Source organism: Takifugu rubripes, chromosome 14, assembly GCF_901000725.2.
Source record: "Takifugu rubripes chromosome 14, fTakRub1.2, whole genome shotgun sequence".
NCBI lineage: Eukaryota > Metazoa > Chordata > Actinopteri > Tetraodontiformes > Tetraodontidae > Takifugu > Takifugu rubripes.
In genome coordinates, this window is record NC_042298.1 from 4,734,319 (window position 1) to 4,750,233 (window position 15,915).

The 15,915-nt window shown below is 43.7% G+C and overlaps 3 protein-coding genes across 3 annotated transcripts; 1 reads left to right on the forward strand and 2 right to left on the reverse strand.

Moving 5' to 3' along the window:
* Nucleotides 1-2,674: 2,674 nt before the first annotated feature.
* Nucleotides 2,675-8,293, reverse strand: eef1g (eukaryotic translation elongation factor 1 gamma). Its single transcript, XM_003970272.3, has 10 exons — nt 8,157-8,293; nt 7,102-7,260; nt 6,906-6,969; nt 6,207-6,349; nt 5,925-6,068; nt 5,714-5,843; nt 4,829-5,045; nt 4,206-4,378; nt 3,301-3,425; nt 2,675-3,004 (listed from the first exon to the last, which is right to left on the reverse strand). Exons 1-10 carry the CDS (start codon nt 8,166-8,168, stop codon nt 2,846-2,848), a joined length of 1,326 nt encoding a protein of 441 aa, XP_003970321.1. The 5' UTR covers nt 8,169-8,293; the 3' UTR covers nt 2,675-2,845.
* Nucleotides 8,294-8,395: 102 nt separating this feature from the next.
* Nucleotides 8,396-10,668, reverse strand: polr2g (RNA polymerase II subunit G). The gene is made up of 8 exons (XM_003970271.3): nt 10,509-10,668; nt 10,188-10,297; nt 9,754-9,913; nt 9,419-9,469; nt 9,265-9,330; nt 9,065-9,136; nt 8,782-8,815; nt 8,396-8,662 (listed from the first exon to the last, which is right to left on the reverse strand). Exons 1-8 carry the CDS (start codon nt 10,518-10,520, stop codon nt 8,649-8,651), a joined length of 519 nt encoding a protein of 172 aa, XP_003970320.1. The 5' UTR covers nt 10,521-10,668; the 3' UTR covers nt 8,396-8,648.
* Nucleotides 10,669-11,827: 1,159 nt separating this feature from the next.
* Nucleotides 11,828-13,587, forward strand: LOC101068623 (uncharacterized). Its single transcript, XM_011610613.2, has 5 exons — nt 11,828-12,123; nt 12,202-12,369; nt 12,460-12,559; nt 12,718-12,848; nt 12,951-13,587. The coding sequence occupies exons 1-5, from the start codon at nt 12,070-12,072 to the stop codon at nt 13,239-13,241; spliced, it is 744 nt and encodes a 247-aa protein (XP_011608915.2). The 5' UTR covers nt 11,828-12,069; the 3' UTR covers nt 13,242-13,587.
* Nucleotides 13,588-15,915: the final 2,328 nt, after the last annotated feature.

The following is a 15,915-nucleotide window of genomic DNA, read 5'->3' on the forward strand; positions in this document are numbered from 1 at the left end:
CACGCCCGATAAAGTTTACAGCTTAACACCGAGCAACAGTTACAAAGATCGAAAGTAGGACGATGATGGGAAAAGTTTTATTGTCATTTATGAATAACTCTCCTCGTGGTGTTCATTGAAGTGTGTGTTGCGCTTTTTGTTGGACGCCATCCGTCTCGTTGCTCCACCTCCCGGTAACATGATCCAGGAGGATCTCTGGGGTTTCAAGTCCAAACGAGCAGGGGCTGTTTTCCCTCCGCTGCACCTCTCCTTTCTTTCCTCATGTCATACACTCTCCTCTCACACTGGCAGCCTCGGCAACATGAAAAAAAGGGGGGGGGGGGGGAACAGAAATGCTCCACATAGCAACTGTCCCACCGCCGCTTTAGCGGTTACGCGGCGCCCTCGTGGTTCCTGTATCCTATCATCTTCTCCCTCTTACGGCTGCAGACTCACCCCCTGACCTCACTCATTCCATTCCAGTGCTAAATTACTATGTTGCGTTCGAGGGCCACGGTGAAACGCTCAGCTCATCAGGCCTCTTTAAGTGCATGAAAGGGAACTAAAAAAAAAAACCTTTCTCCTGAGAGGAGGTTTGGAGGTTTTGGAGTTCCCTCCAGCAGTAAAAGCACACTCACTTTTACGCTGTTTGTGCTTCCTTGACCTGTGTGGGTCCTACGGTTGAATTCCGATACAGGGTAGCCCCCTCCTGAGCTGCCCAAGGATCCATTTTCCATTTGTTTTACCAATTATGAACTCTAGCCTAGTGCCAAAAGCCAGTTTAGGAAATCTAAAGCTAGGATCGCACCTATGGCGTTTTGGCCCACCTTTGACACCACTTGAACTGAGTGACAACGCTTCAGCACGCGTGTGTGGGGGGGTTCAGGCCCTCTAACATGTCGTAAACATGTCTCAGAGGGAAGAAATTATCTATTTAGGAATTCGCTGGCCAAAGATTACAGCTCATAGAAGTCTGTGCGTTTAAATTACGGCCATCTCGCTCTTGTCATCCATCGGAACACTGAACCCGCAGGACGGCCAAAGCAAAAGTATCTGCAACGCCTTGAGGTCCGACAAGGGGAAATCAGGTTGGATTTCAAACCCCCACCGACCACCTCGCTCTTTTCCAGATGTATCTTGCGGCAACAGATGCGCCGCATATGCAGAGGGTGCTGACAGCCACAGAGGGACCCGGAGAGGAGGAACAATATAGCCTCTCTTTGTTCCTCCCTCAGTAGCGCTCCGAGGAACGTTAACGGCTCTTGAGGACCACCCCCCCCCCCCTCCAACAGAGGGAGGAGAGGGAGAGGAAGGAAAAAGTAGTGAATGTTCGATCAAAAAAAAAAGTTGTTGGCAGGACTGGAAGTGAAATTGTTGCTGTTGGCATGACTCATGTGCATTGTTCATCTAGCTAGCACTTAACTCTTCAGGTACTGAAAACACACAAAAAAACACATACGTTTCATGTCCCAATAGAGACTTTCTTATCAAATATATCACTAACTTGATCTGCTTATGTTACAATCCACTAATTTGTGGGTGGAGGCTCTGAGAAATTGTGTCACACTCTGGTTCGTCACAGGAAGAGTTAGCCATCTGCGGTGTTGCTAACTTCGGCAGCACTGCTTGTGTGTGTCAACTTGGAAGTTATTTGCTCAAGTTACAGCCCTTTTCCACCCTGGTCTGCAGGATGGGTGAGTCACGCATTCAAGGACTCCAGTGCTGTTGTGGGAACATTTCCATGAGACCACAGGACAAACAAAAATGGCCTCCCTGATTCAACACGTCTGTGGGAGATGGTTGCAACAAAGTTGACTTGAGTCACGCCTGAGGAAGCTGGAAAAAGTGATGCGTCCAAGCTGAAGGAACGAGGAGTCCCATCTTGCACAACTTGGTTGCTCAGGGGGGGAGAATTATCAGATTTGAAAAGAAGGTGTTGCACAATTGCCTCCATGGTACCGGTTCAACCCAGCATTCCTCTATTTACCTGAAGATAAGAACACAAATCTTGAATACGGACATCAGCTGTCTGCAGGCGAAGGATCGACAAATAATCAAAACAGCCTGGATGCATTGGATTAGCTGTTCTAATAGCTTGTAAAACATGCCTTAAGTCTAAAAAAGGGTGGGGAAACATGGCTCTAGAGAGCTTAAGTAGGGGGATGTCACCATGGGAACCTAGTGTCAGACTACAGCAACGCCAAGTGAAACTCAGGTTTGAGTAAAATGGGTTCCAGAACTCTGGATTCCAAGACAAGCTCTTTCAGGATTTGCGTTGAATATCTCCTTGGGAAAGTACAAACCATATCAACGGTAAATAAGCTTTTGATAAGCCACAGCCTGCCAACGTTCCGCTGGATGAGCGCCATCAAACGGACCATGCGACTTCAAGACAGGGCTGCCCCCTGCAGGACCGCGGAGGTACCGCAGCAGCACCGCCAGGCGGCGAGAACAGGGAGGGCCAGCTGGCGTTGAGACAAGATTATTCAGTATGAACCCTTCTCATTACTGAAGCCCCCTATCAACCGTCGCCACACGGTGGTCACGTGTCCGCACTACCGATAGTGGGCGGGGTCATGAGGGACTGCTGGTGTACCATAACTCAATTTTATATTCCCAGCCCTCAAGTGCCCTGCAGTCCCAGAATATACTAATTAGAAAGGGGGGAAAAAAAGACATCAGACCACACATGAAATACCATAAATGGCATTCTGGAAAATCTTTTATTTTGCAAGTCACAACAAAATCATGTAGGGCCCCACAGAGAGCAAACTCATGTCTCAAATTGCTTATTTGCAGGTGGCTCTTGCGGTAGTTACGTATGTGTCCATAGGTTTCGGGTGCTTTTGCCGGCTCCCTCCGCTCCTCACTTGAAGATCTTGCCCTGGTTGAAGGTCTTGCCCACGTGTTTGAATTCTCCCTCCCACAGAAAGTACTCCTTTACCATAGTTTTGCACTCCTCGCTGTTGGGATCCATCTTGCGCCAGTCATATGATTCGTAGTCAATTCCCCAGTCGGGAGACAGCTGGGGGGCAAAAAACAAGACGGTTTGTTTCCTCCCATAAATAGAAAACTTGACCTGACTCAGTAAACCTAATTAGTTGTACCCACAGCATGAACCAGCCTTTAACTCACTACAGAGAGGACTGGGATGAATATGGCTATTAATTACTCTCCCCCTGCCAGATTAAGACAGGCTGCCATGGCTGGACACCCTCTTGCCCAATGACAGGGGGGGGGGGGGGGGGTCAGTAGATAAATGTAACTGCAGTGACGGTTTTTAAAAGCCATTTTAGAGTTCCACATTCCTATTTAGCTTACAGTGAAAGGCAGTTTGTGGCCCCTGACGATCCAGATGCCGGAGATGCTGCTGCTGTGGTCTTTGCCAAACAAGATGACACTAGCAAAGGCATTTTTTCTGAGTTTGTCCAGGCGCTGGAACATGCCTGCAACAACATGAACAGATGAGGATAAGAGCGACTTCTCCTGAGCACTGGACACAATTTATGAGCAGGTATAAAGGCAACTATAAAATACAGACTTGATTTTTTTTAAAAATGACAAACAACAACAAAAAAAAAACTTGTGCAAAGAGAAATAGTTAAAGTAGACTTTAGGGTTTACTGGACTGCCAGACGACTTCTTTTGAAACAGGGAGGGAAAACAAAGTGATTTGTGCATTCTTTTACAGCCCAACAAGTACGGTGTGATCTTGGCCTCTGCAGCAGCCATGTTAGAGAACGTGTCCTGGCCTGAGGTCCTGGCAGCTGCCCCAATTAACAGCGTTTTAGAAAAAGGCTGAAATGTCTCAATGTTCTCTTTGAAGGGTGGTTGGGGAGAGCACCTTTTCTTCAAAACAGGAAGCTTAAAATCAGGCTCGTTTCAACAGAGAAGACCACTGTGAAGCAGCTGTTGAGGTGTTAAACTGCAACCGATCGCATGACAAGCAGCAACTTGAGCCAACAGTTGTGCAGCCTGAATGTGATCTACTGGACAAGGTGCTGAAGATTCCCTCTTAAATATGCACCGGTGGTGCTCAAACCATTTTACAGAGTTAAACACCTGGTATATTCATCCAGTGGTGACTGAAGCCTGTTAGACGCATCATATCGAACAAACCTGTTCTTAAAACTCAGGATTTAAAACTCAAAATGGTGGCAAAGCCCATCAGAAAACAGCATGATTGGTGGAATGGGAGGTGTGAGTGTGCACGTGGCGACACTTGCCTGAGATAAGATTGCAGCTCATGAAGGCAAGCGTGAGCTCGTCGTTATATTTGTATTGGCTGTACCAGATGGAGTATCCCTCAGGGTCAAAGTTCTCCCAGAAGTAAGGAACTGCTACTGTTAGGGTGTCCTCGTTGGAATACTTTCTCTTGAATTCATCCATGACAAAGGGACTAGAAATAAAAAAATACATGTAATTAGACAAGGTTTTGGGAATAAGATCAGGTGATACATGACACAAATCGGTTGCAACACACAGCTATAAAATGTATACAACTGGTTTAAGTGCCTGAAGGATTTCCTGTGGTTTGGAGGCCCAAATTAGATGGGTTTCAAAGCACAAGGCCAGGTTCCATGTGGTTTGTAGCCACAGCATGAACCAGCCTTTCACTCACTGAAGCAGAGGGGGCTGGGATGAATATGGTCAAGATTTTCTCCCCCCGTCAGATTAAGACTTGGTGCCACGACTGGACACTGCCTTGCCCAATGACAGGGGCAAACGCCTACCACGTTCATGACTGGTGCATCAAAAAATGAACCAGAACAATATAATGTGATCATCTGATTCTATGTATACATTCAGGGAGTTTCCAGACCCTTGGTGTAGGTAACTATGAATCTACCTCTTTGGGAGGTCTGCAAAAGGGTCCTTAGCTTTGGGCTCAGAAGCCACAGCGGCGTCGCAGATATCCATCTCCTCCTCTGGAGCGGGCTTCTTCTCTTCTTTCTTCTCTTCCTTCTTCTTTTCCTTCTTCTCCTGGGGCTTGGCTGCCTCTTTCCCTTGTTTCTCCTTCTTCGCCGGCGCCTCTTTCCTGGGCTGCATTTCAGCAAACCTCTTAGCTGCAGGAGAACAACAACAAAACTCACATGTATTTCATTAAATGTTCCATGATCCAATTTTGGGTTTTGCACTCTTTGGAGTGTCCAGCAAGTACTGCTGGATAAATTATAAAATGCTCATAGCAGTTTGGAATCTTGTTCCAGGGGAATTTAGAAGCACCGAGTGCACACCCACATGGCGATTCAACAGACCAGCAGTTACACAAATAGATGAAAAGTTGACAACATTTTCCAGAGCAAATGAGGCAAACAGAGGACAATGTTGTAACTGTTCTTGACTTTGGTTATTTAAAGATCAATCACACATCTAATTACAGTAAGGAGCTCAACAAACTGCTGTATTTAATAGGCAGTACTTAAAGTTGGCTGAGCAGGGAGCCGATTTATGCTGTAAGCCTGCAGGTTTTAATGCTAATAGGTTCACTGTAGCATTCAGCAGATGTGGATAAGAAGTTCCCCTCGCTCTGATGATCACGCGTCACTTTTCCACACAAATCACATTTCTGAAGTGCATGTAAACGCATTAGAGCCACTTAATACAATTATATAAGTTATCAGATTTTTTTATGGACGCGTAACCATTGACACACTAGGATGAATCCTTGAGCAGGCCAGGGTTCATACGGGGACGCTGCCGCTCACAGAATAAGGACGGACACTCGACTCACCATCAAACTGGGCCATCTTTTCACACAGTTTAACTTCCCCAAGAACGGCCTTGAACTGAGGCTGATTGACACAGGTGACAAACCAGCGAGACACGTTGGTGAAAGGCTGGCGGAAAGAAGGATCAAGGACCTGCAGAGCAAATTGTCATTAGGTAAGAGTAAATTATTGAGGAAGGGGAGGGAAGAAGGTTAGCCGGGAGTCCTGTCAAACCTGTTTGTACAGCCAGAGCATGGAGCAGACGACGGCGATGTCGGCGAGGCTAACCCTCTCTCCAACCAGGAAGGTGCGGGTGTTCAGGTGTTGGTTCAGCACCGTCAGGACCTTTTTCACGTCCTCCTTGGCCTGCTCTGTAGCCTACAATAAGCCGTATGAGCAAATTGTGACCAAGCATTACATCAGTCTGTGCATTTTCTGTAGTCAAGTGTAAAAACTAAACTGCTCTCAACGAATGCGCCATGAGAACGTGTGATCAGAAAATACTGAACGGCAAACCTGCTTGTTGAACTGCATGATTCCCAGAGTGGGAAAAACCCATGCGCTGGCTGGAGGGACGATCTCAGAGTCAGCAAAGCTCACCCACTGCAGCACCTGAGCGGCAGCCTCAGGATTGGTGCCACGCAGTTCATCATTGCCCACTGTAGAGGAAACATCAAGCACCCTTCAGCCACCAATTCTGTTATGTTGTACATTCAAGTGCAAAATATTAACATAGTAAACCTTAGCTGCATAAACAAATGCAATCCTAGAGTAGAGAACAATGAAATATGGAGACAAGTTGATCAATTTACATCTGGGTAACACCTTATTTTGAACAGCTCAAAACCAGCCTCCAGTCACAGTAGTTTGTTTGTCAGAGGCTACATAGTCAGTGTGTCGCCAGCTATTAAAACACACATAACCAAAATAACTAGTTTACAGAGCGAGACTCAAAAATTGTGCCCACAGCATGAACCAGCCTTTCACTCACTGAAGCAGAGGCGACTGGGATGAATATGGCCAAGATTCTCTCCCCCTGTCAGATTAAGACTTGGTGCCATTAATGAGCACTGCCTTGCCCAATGACAGGGGAACGCCACACAACAGTGAGGACTAAATTAACATAGATGTGGAAACGGAACAGATTTGGCTTTTCCAAGAAAACGAGTCAAGCTTTCGAATCAGTTGTTGAATTTCTGAAAATGTGGCACTTACAGTAATGAGCAATGGCGTTACTCTCAAACAGACAGAAGCCGTCATTTCCCTGGTAGGCAGGTACCTACAAATGCAGCACAAAATGTCAATTAAATCTCCCTACATACATTTATGATCCTGTCAAACTTAAACACACTGTTGACCATGACTTTACATTGCATCACATGACACATTTTTATTAAGTTATTTTAAATACCTTGCCCAGAGGGAAGTTTTTTAGAAAGACGGGGCTTCGATTTGTCTGGCCGAAGGTGAAGGCAGGGGCGGCGCTGGCAACTTTGAGACTAGCACCACTATACTGGGCAGCAATTTGGGCCTTGAATGCCCGCCAGTTCTCTGGATACGTATACAGAGTCTGAAAAGTACAGACAAACACACAATCACATATACAGACAACTACATTTAACATACTCATGGAACACTGAAGTCATTTAAAAAATAAAATAAACTAAGGGTTTGTCCAAATAATTTAGAGACCTGTTACCACATGTCAATCTTGCCTGTCCGCTTCCAAAAATTCTTTGCATTCCAATTCAATCTCAACCTCTAACAAAGTGATCATTTTACTGTGTAATCGAGTGGTCGAGCCCTGGCAATGCTAGAACTGATGAAAGAGGCTTTTGAAGGGCTGCAAGAGGCATCAATTGGCAAAATTAGGCGTGAGAACATTAGCAGCCAACAGGAACCCGAAAGGGACTTCCTGACATTAAAACAATGCTTCCAAATGAGGACACTTTACTGTCCAACACAAGAGACGAAGACAGGCGTACTAAACAGTCTTTAGATCCACTTCGCCCTCGCCTCTTTGCTCAGGTACAACCTTGATAGTATTCACGTGGCATTGGACGCGCTTTAAATGCTAACAGATGTTAGCATTGTTACCGGCAACAATCGCCTCGGTCTCGGGGCCTTTATAGGCTTTTGGTTGAATATTTTTTTAGTCAAACACGATGAGTCCGAGTTTATACAGCCAGGCTTGAGAGCCTAAAAACCCGCAACGTGGCATGAAGTTATTGCGGATGTTGGGAGACGTTCACGGTAAATGCTACGTCAGAATGGGAACCGTCTCCGGGTCAGGTTAAGGCGTGTTTGTGGGTGTAAATATGAACATTACCCGCTACGCCACGCATCGAAGAGACGGTTTACATGGTCAAACACCAATAAATGTTGTGGATGGGCCCGATTGGTGATGGATGGTGCCTAGGAAGCTGAAAAAGAGCCGTAGCACGGCCATCTCTCCATCTTACTCACCCCCGCCGCCATCTTCAGGACGAGAGAAAGAAAGAACGCGTGCGCGCTGACGTATTTACGGCCAGCATAGGAACGCGCGCGCGCCCTGGATCCGCGCTCCCGTTTCTCCCCCTCCTGCAGGTGGAGTCTCCAAAAATATTAGACCACAGCACTGCAAAAGGTCTCTCCTTGCGCCTTCATTAGTGATATTCACTGGATATCAAAGCTAAGCAGCAAGAGGAAGACACGACCACCTTATAAGAACAAGTAGAGCGTTTTATTACAATCACATACAAAAGAAAAGCATTAGGTGAGGTGTTTATGTTGCATATTACTAATTCAGAAAGCTTACTTCAAGCTTAATTTATTTCCATCAAGTCATGGAATTTAGACTGTATGAAGCTCCTCCACATGGCAACATAACTTATCAATGTTAAAAATAAAATCTAGAAACAATGGAAAAATTAAACTACATTTAAAAAAAGTCCCAGATGAAATGAGACTCATGATGATTCAGCTCACAAGGCCTAGAAAAATAGAAAAGATAATCAATGATAAGAGAGGGGTGACAATTAAGGTCAAACAAAAACAAGCTGCAATTTTATCAATTTACAATTGATAAGAGTTATGTAAATGTAACACTCACCCAGATAGTCATCCATGAGGGACCCGATGGCAAACTGGAAAAACAAGGAGGAAAGTTTGTCTTTAACCATTACTCAATCCCCTCAACTCAATTTAAAAGCACTGAGGTATCAAGACACACTTTTGTTTTAAAGGTTCCTCAAGAACCTACTTAGAGTAGCCCAGTAAGTCTAATAAGTACAAAGTAGACTAATGCCATTTACACAGACATTTAACATTTTCTTCACTTTATAGTGGGATCAAATAAAAGGGATACTTGTAATAAATATAGAAACATAACTTACAATGTCATTTTTGTCAACTCTCGTACCCACGATTTTCAGCCGGATCTCATCATCTTGTTGGATTACAATATCCTGGAAAAGTAAGGAGTTCCTTTAATACAAGTCTCAGCCAAAGTAAACTAACAAAGGAAGAACTGAAACCATTTTAGCAGGTTGAATATTTTTGTAACCCTGTGAGCAGTAACATGACATATCCATACCTCATCAACTGTCTTGTAACAAGGAGGATTAGAATTAGGGTCAAACTCCATTTCTGATGGAATGGACTGTAAACACAAAGTTTCTCATTAAAAACAAACAGGACACTATATTATATTATTATAGAAGAATTAAACAAGTGTGTTAGAGACTCACATGGCGAGAGATGAAGCAAGACATGGGACCAATTTCTGTGAACAGTCCAACCTACAAAATATGCATAGATAGAAGATAGAAATATCCATTATGTTTAATTACATAAAGCTTTATAGTGAGAAGAGTTTATCTTCAAGACTAATAAATGATTTTAAACTTATACATTTTATACAAAATATAGCTGTTTTTTTTTAGATGTTAATAACTAAAAGCATCAAAATTAGAGTAAACAAAAGCCTGAATAAGACAAATAATGTTTAAGGTGAGACTTGGAGACTGCCCAAAATGTAAATTTATATGCAAACTTAGACTGTATTAACTAAAATGTTCTTCACCTTATTTACTTGGGTGACCACAGCATCAACCACTTCCCCTTTAAATGGACGGAATACAATGGCTTTATACTTGACTGGATAGAGGACAAACCCTCTCCCAGGCTGAATTACACCTGCACCGATGTTGTCAATGGTGGTGACTGCAATCACAAAGCCATACCTAAAAAAGAAAGTGTACATGTGTTAATACGTGTATACCAGGCATTGCCTTGGTTAATTTAAGATGTTTGTATGTGATTATGATCTTCCTCTGTTGTTAACATACACAGTTTTTTTCAGCAAATACTAGTGCTTCCCGTTGCCTGTATTGGTTTTCTGTTAACTGTGTCTAATTGCAGTATTAAAGCAAATGCTTAATGACTATTGCTAGCTGCAACCTCTATTAGTTTGAACATCGGGTAATCCGACTATGTAAATCTAAACAAAACACTCACTTGCCAGTGCAGGTCCCTTCCACCTCTGTGAAGAGTTTCTGCTTCACTGTGTTGAGGAGGTTGGGGCCAAAGTATCTCGGGTGTAGCAAGATTTCATGCTCTAAAGAAATCTGTTCAAACAGAAAGTACGTGCATTGGGTGTTAATGTACGCGACTTATTTCACTAACCGTACGTTCATTACAGTTTTGATTAAATAACGTTAAAAGATATTGCTTAGCCAAATTTCAGTAACTCTATCAACCATCCTGTCAACATGCGAAATATTCAGTGATAAGTTGGAATTATTTTGTTTGTAAACTGGAATTAAAACACATACTTACATGATAAAACATGTCTCTATTAGTGCTGGTTTGTAAATTGTCTTTTTCCCCTAAACTTCTTTTTCTTGAAAGAATAAAGCTACAAACATGAGCTCGCAGCTAGCTAATTCTTTCCGGTTTCCGGTTTTTTTTTTCCAAAACTTTATTTAAACGAAACACATCACATTAACACTGGCAAACTCAAACATCATATTACTTATGATATGTTTGAAAGTAAATTGAAACTTCTTTTGTATTCCAGATTTTAAAAAAAACTATAGCTGTGGTGGTGTAGATCACAATTTAAAGATATAAACATTTTGTTAGTTGTCATTAATGCCCGACCCGTTATGCGCATGCGCAAAGGGGGTTGCCGTCAGAAAACTGCGTACGGCTACTCCACGAGGACAAACCTTGTTAGGGCACTGCCCGAATTCCGTTATGCATGTTTTTTAGTATGAACGAGGGATTAGTTGTTGTTGTTGTTGTTGTTGTGTTGTTTTGATTGTTTGTGTGTGTGTGTGTGGGGGGGGGGGGGGGGGGGGGGGTTGAGGGGGGGGGGGGGTTGGTAAGAGACGGGAAAATACAAAGCAAGAAAGAGAACGAAAACCTAATGCCCTGGTTTAAAACATTAGTGCAAAAAAGGACACATCCTTTAGGATACAACACACAATTAGCAGCAAAAAGCCTTCTTCAAACCCAGCTAAATATTAATGGTACTATTACCGAAAATTTCAAGCTAATTTCCCATTTTTATACTAGCTTCATAGTAAATTGTAACCAGAGTATAATGGAGTGTCCGCAACCATCTTCCTAAATTCTTTAGAGGAATTTAAAACAATTGGCTTAGATAGCAAAAATAATATTGAATTTAAAGAAGGTTCTTGGTTCAATTGACTGAACAATAATAAATGTCCTGAAATACCTGCAGACCTTTATAGGCATATTTCAGGTCAGCTCTAACAGGATTAAGTGTTGAAAATAATGCTCTCCCCCACAAACCTCACTCAAAGTGTAATTACACCGAAAGCAACACAATTTTAACACAATGATTCAGAAAACTCAAAATAAACTGTATTAGGGGTTTCACAAGGACTTTTCCATGAGGTGTAGAATTTTGATCACTAAAGTAGAGGGAATTTCTGTAGTTTTAAATGGAGATGACGTGAACAATTAATAAATAATAAATGGAACGTTCACCCACAATTTGGTCTGATTAAAAATGATCTGAGACTATGAATAACTGAACCTGCAGGTGGCAGCAGCGGAACTTATTGGATGCCAGCCGCCGCAGAAGAACTCCACAGAAGAAGAAAGGGGGCGAACGAAGAAGAACCCACTCCGGAATCATCACGCCAACTATCGGCGAGGAGGACCCGGTACCAACAGGCGTGCCCCCGCGCTGCTCTGCCATTGGTCGATACGCATACAACGTCTTTAATTTAGAAGTTGCGTTTCCAAAACTGACTGCGCGTTTTGCGTTATCAGCTATTTCGTTAATTTACTCGGCGTGTTTGATTACGTTTTGGACCAGGAGAAAGTAACTCAACCACCAAACCTCCTGCCTCCACAGCGGACTGCCATGGCTACTAAACTCGTCTCTAAAATATTTCGTCCGACTCTGTTAACACAGCTTGTAAGTTGAGTGAATCTTTTATTAATAGCCCCCAAAACTGATTTCCATTTCTTAATAACCACAGTTAGTCTCCCCCAGGTGTCGTGCCGGTCGTCTTCTGTTTATCGACCCGGAGCGGGGCCAGTGTCGTGGCGCAGGAGTTACTCCAGCGAAACACCCCCGGAGAACATCAGCCGCTTCCCTGTTCCTAACAGAAAAGACCTTCCTTATGATATGGTGGAGCTTATGGACGAAGTTGAGACAAAGGTAAAAATAAATGGGTAAAAACGTTGATAAATTCGACATATACCATGATATATCGACGTATAGCAACAGCGTGGAAACTTGTCATTGCAGGGAGGCTTTCTGCCCAATGTCTTCAAAGTTCTATCCCACAGACCGGCCGAGTTCAGAGCCTTCTTTTCCTATTACAATGAACTGATGAACAAAGAGACAGGTTTGTATTGCTTGTCTGCCGGGGTGTGTGTGTGAGAAATGTTAGGTATTTTGAAAAGGGTGTTGCGTTTCTGGGACTGGGACATTTCCTTTCTGACTAAATTTTACCATCACTGTAAAAGGCTTTCCCTGATTTCAGGATTTATTGTGTACTTCCAGGCAGCCTTACAAAGGCAGACCGTGAGCTGATTGTGGTGGCCACCAGTATCCACAACAAGTGTCTCTACTGTGTGGTATCCCACAGCGCACTGCACCGGATCTACTCCAAGAAACCCACTCTGGCCGATCAGGTATCTTATTTTGGTGATTTTTCCCCTGAGGTGTTTTTCTTTGGCTATCAAAGGTTTGATGTTGAATTGCAGATCATGTGACCTCCCGCGTGTTGCACCCAGGTGGTCGTTAATTATCACAACGCAGACCTGACGCCTCGAGAGCTCGCCATGCTGGACTTTGCGATGGCCGTGTGTCGCAGTGACACTATCACGGAGCAGCATTTCCAGGATCTGGAGAAACACGGCTTTGACCGTGAGGACGCCTGGGACATCGCCGCCATTGCCGCTTTCTTCGCCATGTCCAATCGGCTCGCTCACCTCACTGACATGAGGCCCAATCTGGACTTTTATAACATGGGTCGTGTACCGAGGAACAAGAGCAAAGATGGAGGACCAGTGAAAAGCGACTAGCTTCCTCATGTTCTTAATGTTGGCAGCCAAGTTTGTCATTGCTGTGATTGAGGACAGATTTAAAATGAGGTGTTCTTAAAAAGAAATGATTTCCACGTCTCGTGTTCATGTGAACCCTGTGAATTTAGGTTTAGGCCAACTCTGAAAATTATTTAGTAGTTTAGCCAGTGTGATTCCTCCAGTTGTTCTGGTTGTAGAACACAAAGATTCTACAGTCCATGGCTGAACCTTTTGTATTATCCTTCATGTACAGTTGATGTTTGGGGTTCTTTTCTGCCGCTACCTCTGTGTTTTCACATGTGCACTTGGAACGCAATGATCTAAGCTCTAAACGTTTGACTTAACTGATTTCTGAATATCAATCATTTACAGTGGGACTTCTACTTACGAAATTAATTGGTTCCGGAAGTTGTTTCGTAACCTGAAAATGACGTAAGTAGAGATACGTTTTCCATGTAAATGCCCTAATCCGTTCCAAGCCCCCAAAAATTGGGACATAATTTCTTTTATAAATCATAAAAATGCATCAAAACATGTAACAAATACATGTTACAATTAGATTACCGCACAATAAATGTAGGAATTAAGTGCAAGGCTTCTCCAGGAACAAAATGAACTTTATTACAGGCTGATCTTACATTAGCCGTCATTACTAGCAACGAACGTTAACACTTGTGGTAACACCGCCATCTAATGGACAAACATACGAACACCCGCAATGAATCACGAAGACGACGCTGGGATACACACAAACCTGTACATATTGACGTCCCTCCTAGCCAATGGGATTGCAGGAAGATGCTAGGCGATAGCCAATGGCAGAGCAGCTACAAGTATGTTTGTGTTCGCTAAACGCTGCGAGTAGCAGCGTATTTTTGCCTTTCGTATCCTGAAATTTCTTTCCTAACAAGAGGAAATATTTTCCCGTTGAGACGTTTCCTAACCTGAAAATCTCGCATGTAGAGACGTTCGTAGAGGTCCCACTGTACCTGTAAAGTGCTTCAAAATCAAAGTTCTAGCAAAGTGCCATACACAAACAAAATGGAGAGCAAATTAAATGCATCAGAATAAAAGTGTAAATGTCTATAACGCCGTCAGCACATATCTGGCGGTGAATGTCACTTGGATCAAACATTTGGAAGAAAACAAACTTTTTGTTGGCTCACTGAAGCTAACCCCCGCTTACGCCGCTAGAAGGCGCTACATCACCACATTCAGGTTTCACTGATTCTTTTGCCAACATGAGCTGCACGAGTGTAAATCTTCTATCCAGCATTAAAATATCGTCGCATGAAAACAGATCAGCTGCTCCAAGAAGAGGATTTTCTTATACTGTGCACTACTATACCTGATACACAGGTGTACCCCAGAGCACCCCTCCCATCCCTTCAATAGGGAGATACAACTGAAAAGTCGAATGTCAGATTAAAGTGATGGCTGATATGCCACATTATTCCTGAGGGCAGAGACAGATTTAAAAATGTCCCTTTTTTTCCATCTACGCGAGTCCCTGATTTCACCGATGTGAAGCTCACACACGTTGTGACTCAATGAAGTGAATGCAAACAGCCAGAAGAGCAAAGGTTAAACAAAAAGGAACCCATATGGGACATTAGCAAATGGGCAGGAGGAAGCCATTCTTCTCCCTACTGCATGCATGTGTGCACGGTTGCCAATGATCATTCATTTGTGCTAACTAATGTGCCCACTCATGAGCGCACTCGTGGCGTGTTTTGTGGTCATTTGCATTCATTTGTTTCTGGGGAATTTCACATGTAATATTGGGGCTGACTTGTCCTGGGAGTCTAATCTCCACAGACTCTACATTATAAATAGAACAGGCGGTGACACAGCTGTGACACAGAGGAGACAAGCGGCAAAAACGAAACAAGCGCATAGAAAACAGACCTCGGGGATGATCCTGCGGGGCCAAGTGTGCTGTCACATACATCAACGGAATTTGTTCTCCAAACCACAAAGGAGAATGGTTGTTCTTAGATTACTCAAGCCACACGATGCACTTTGGATATTCCTTAGTGAGTGAGTTAGGTGGGATTTTGTTGTTTGCTCCACATGCCGCTGCAACAATGTGTGGCTACATATCGTCCTGACAACACTGGCTGAAATATGCGGGACCGGGACCTCCAGACGGCCCAGGCTGCTTCGGTCAACCACACCAAGAGGGGTCTTAGATTAGAATGTTCCTAATCCAAATGCACATTCACTCAGATTACTCTGGATTATCGGCTCTGCATCATCTCATATTTGCTGCTGAATGACGGGCGTCATGCCGGAGTGTGTTATGATGAAAGCGCAGCACCTTTCTGCTCAGCCTAAATCTCCTTTTCATTATAAGGTTTCAGATTAGTTTGGGGTCTGGGTCACAATCATCGTCATCCTTTCCAGAGGTTCACGTTCAGCGGTCCTGGGTGAAGAAAGAGGTCATGAAGCGGCCAAAATATCTCTTCAGAGGATGTATACAGCTTCAGGGAGAGTTCATCTTTAGACAGATCCTGCAGGTAGAGGTAGAGTCTGGCAGAAGAAAAGATGGAAGGTCTCTCAAAAACAATGAACACGTGTAAAAATGCAGCAAAACAAAAAGCCTAAAATGCTCACGCTAGCTGTCCCGACGCTAGCGTGCTGCACAGTTTGGGCAACAATGCTAACAGGCTTT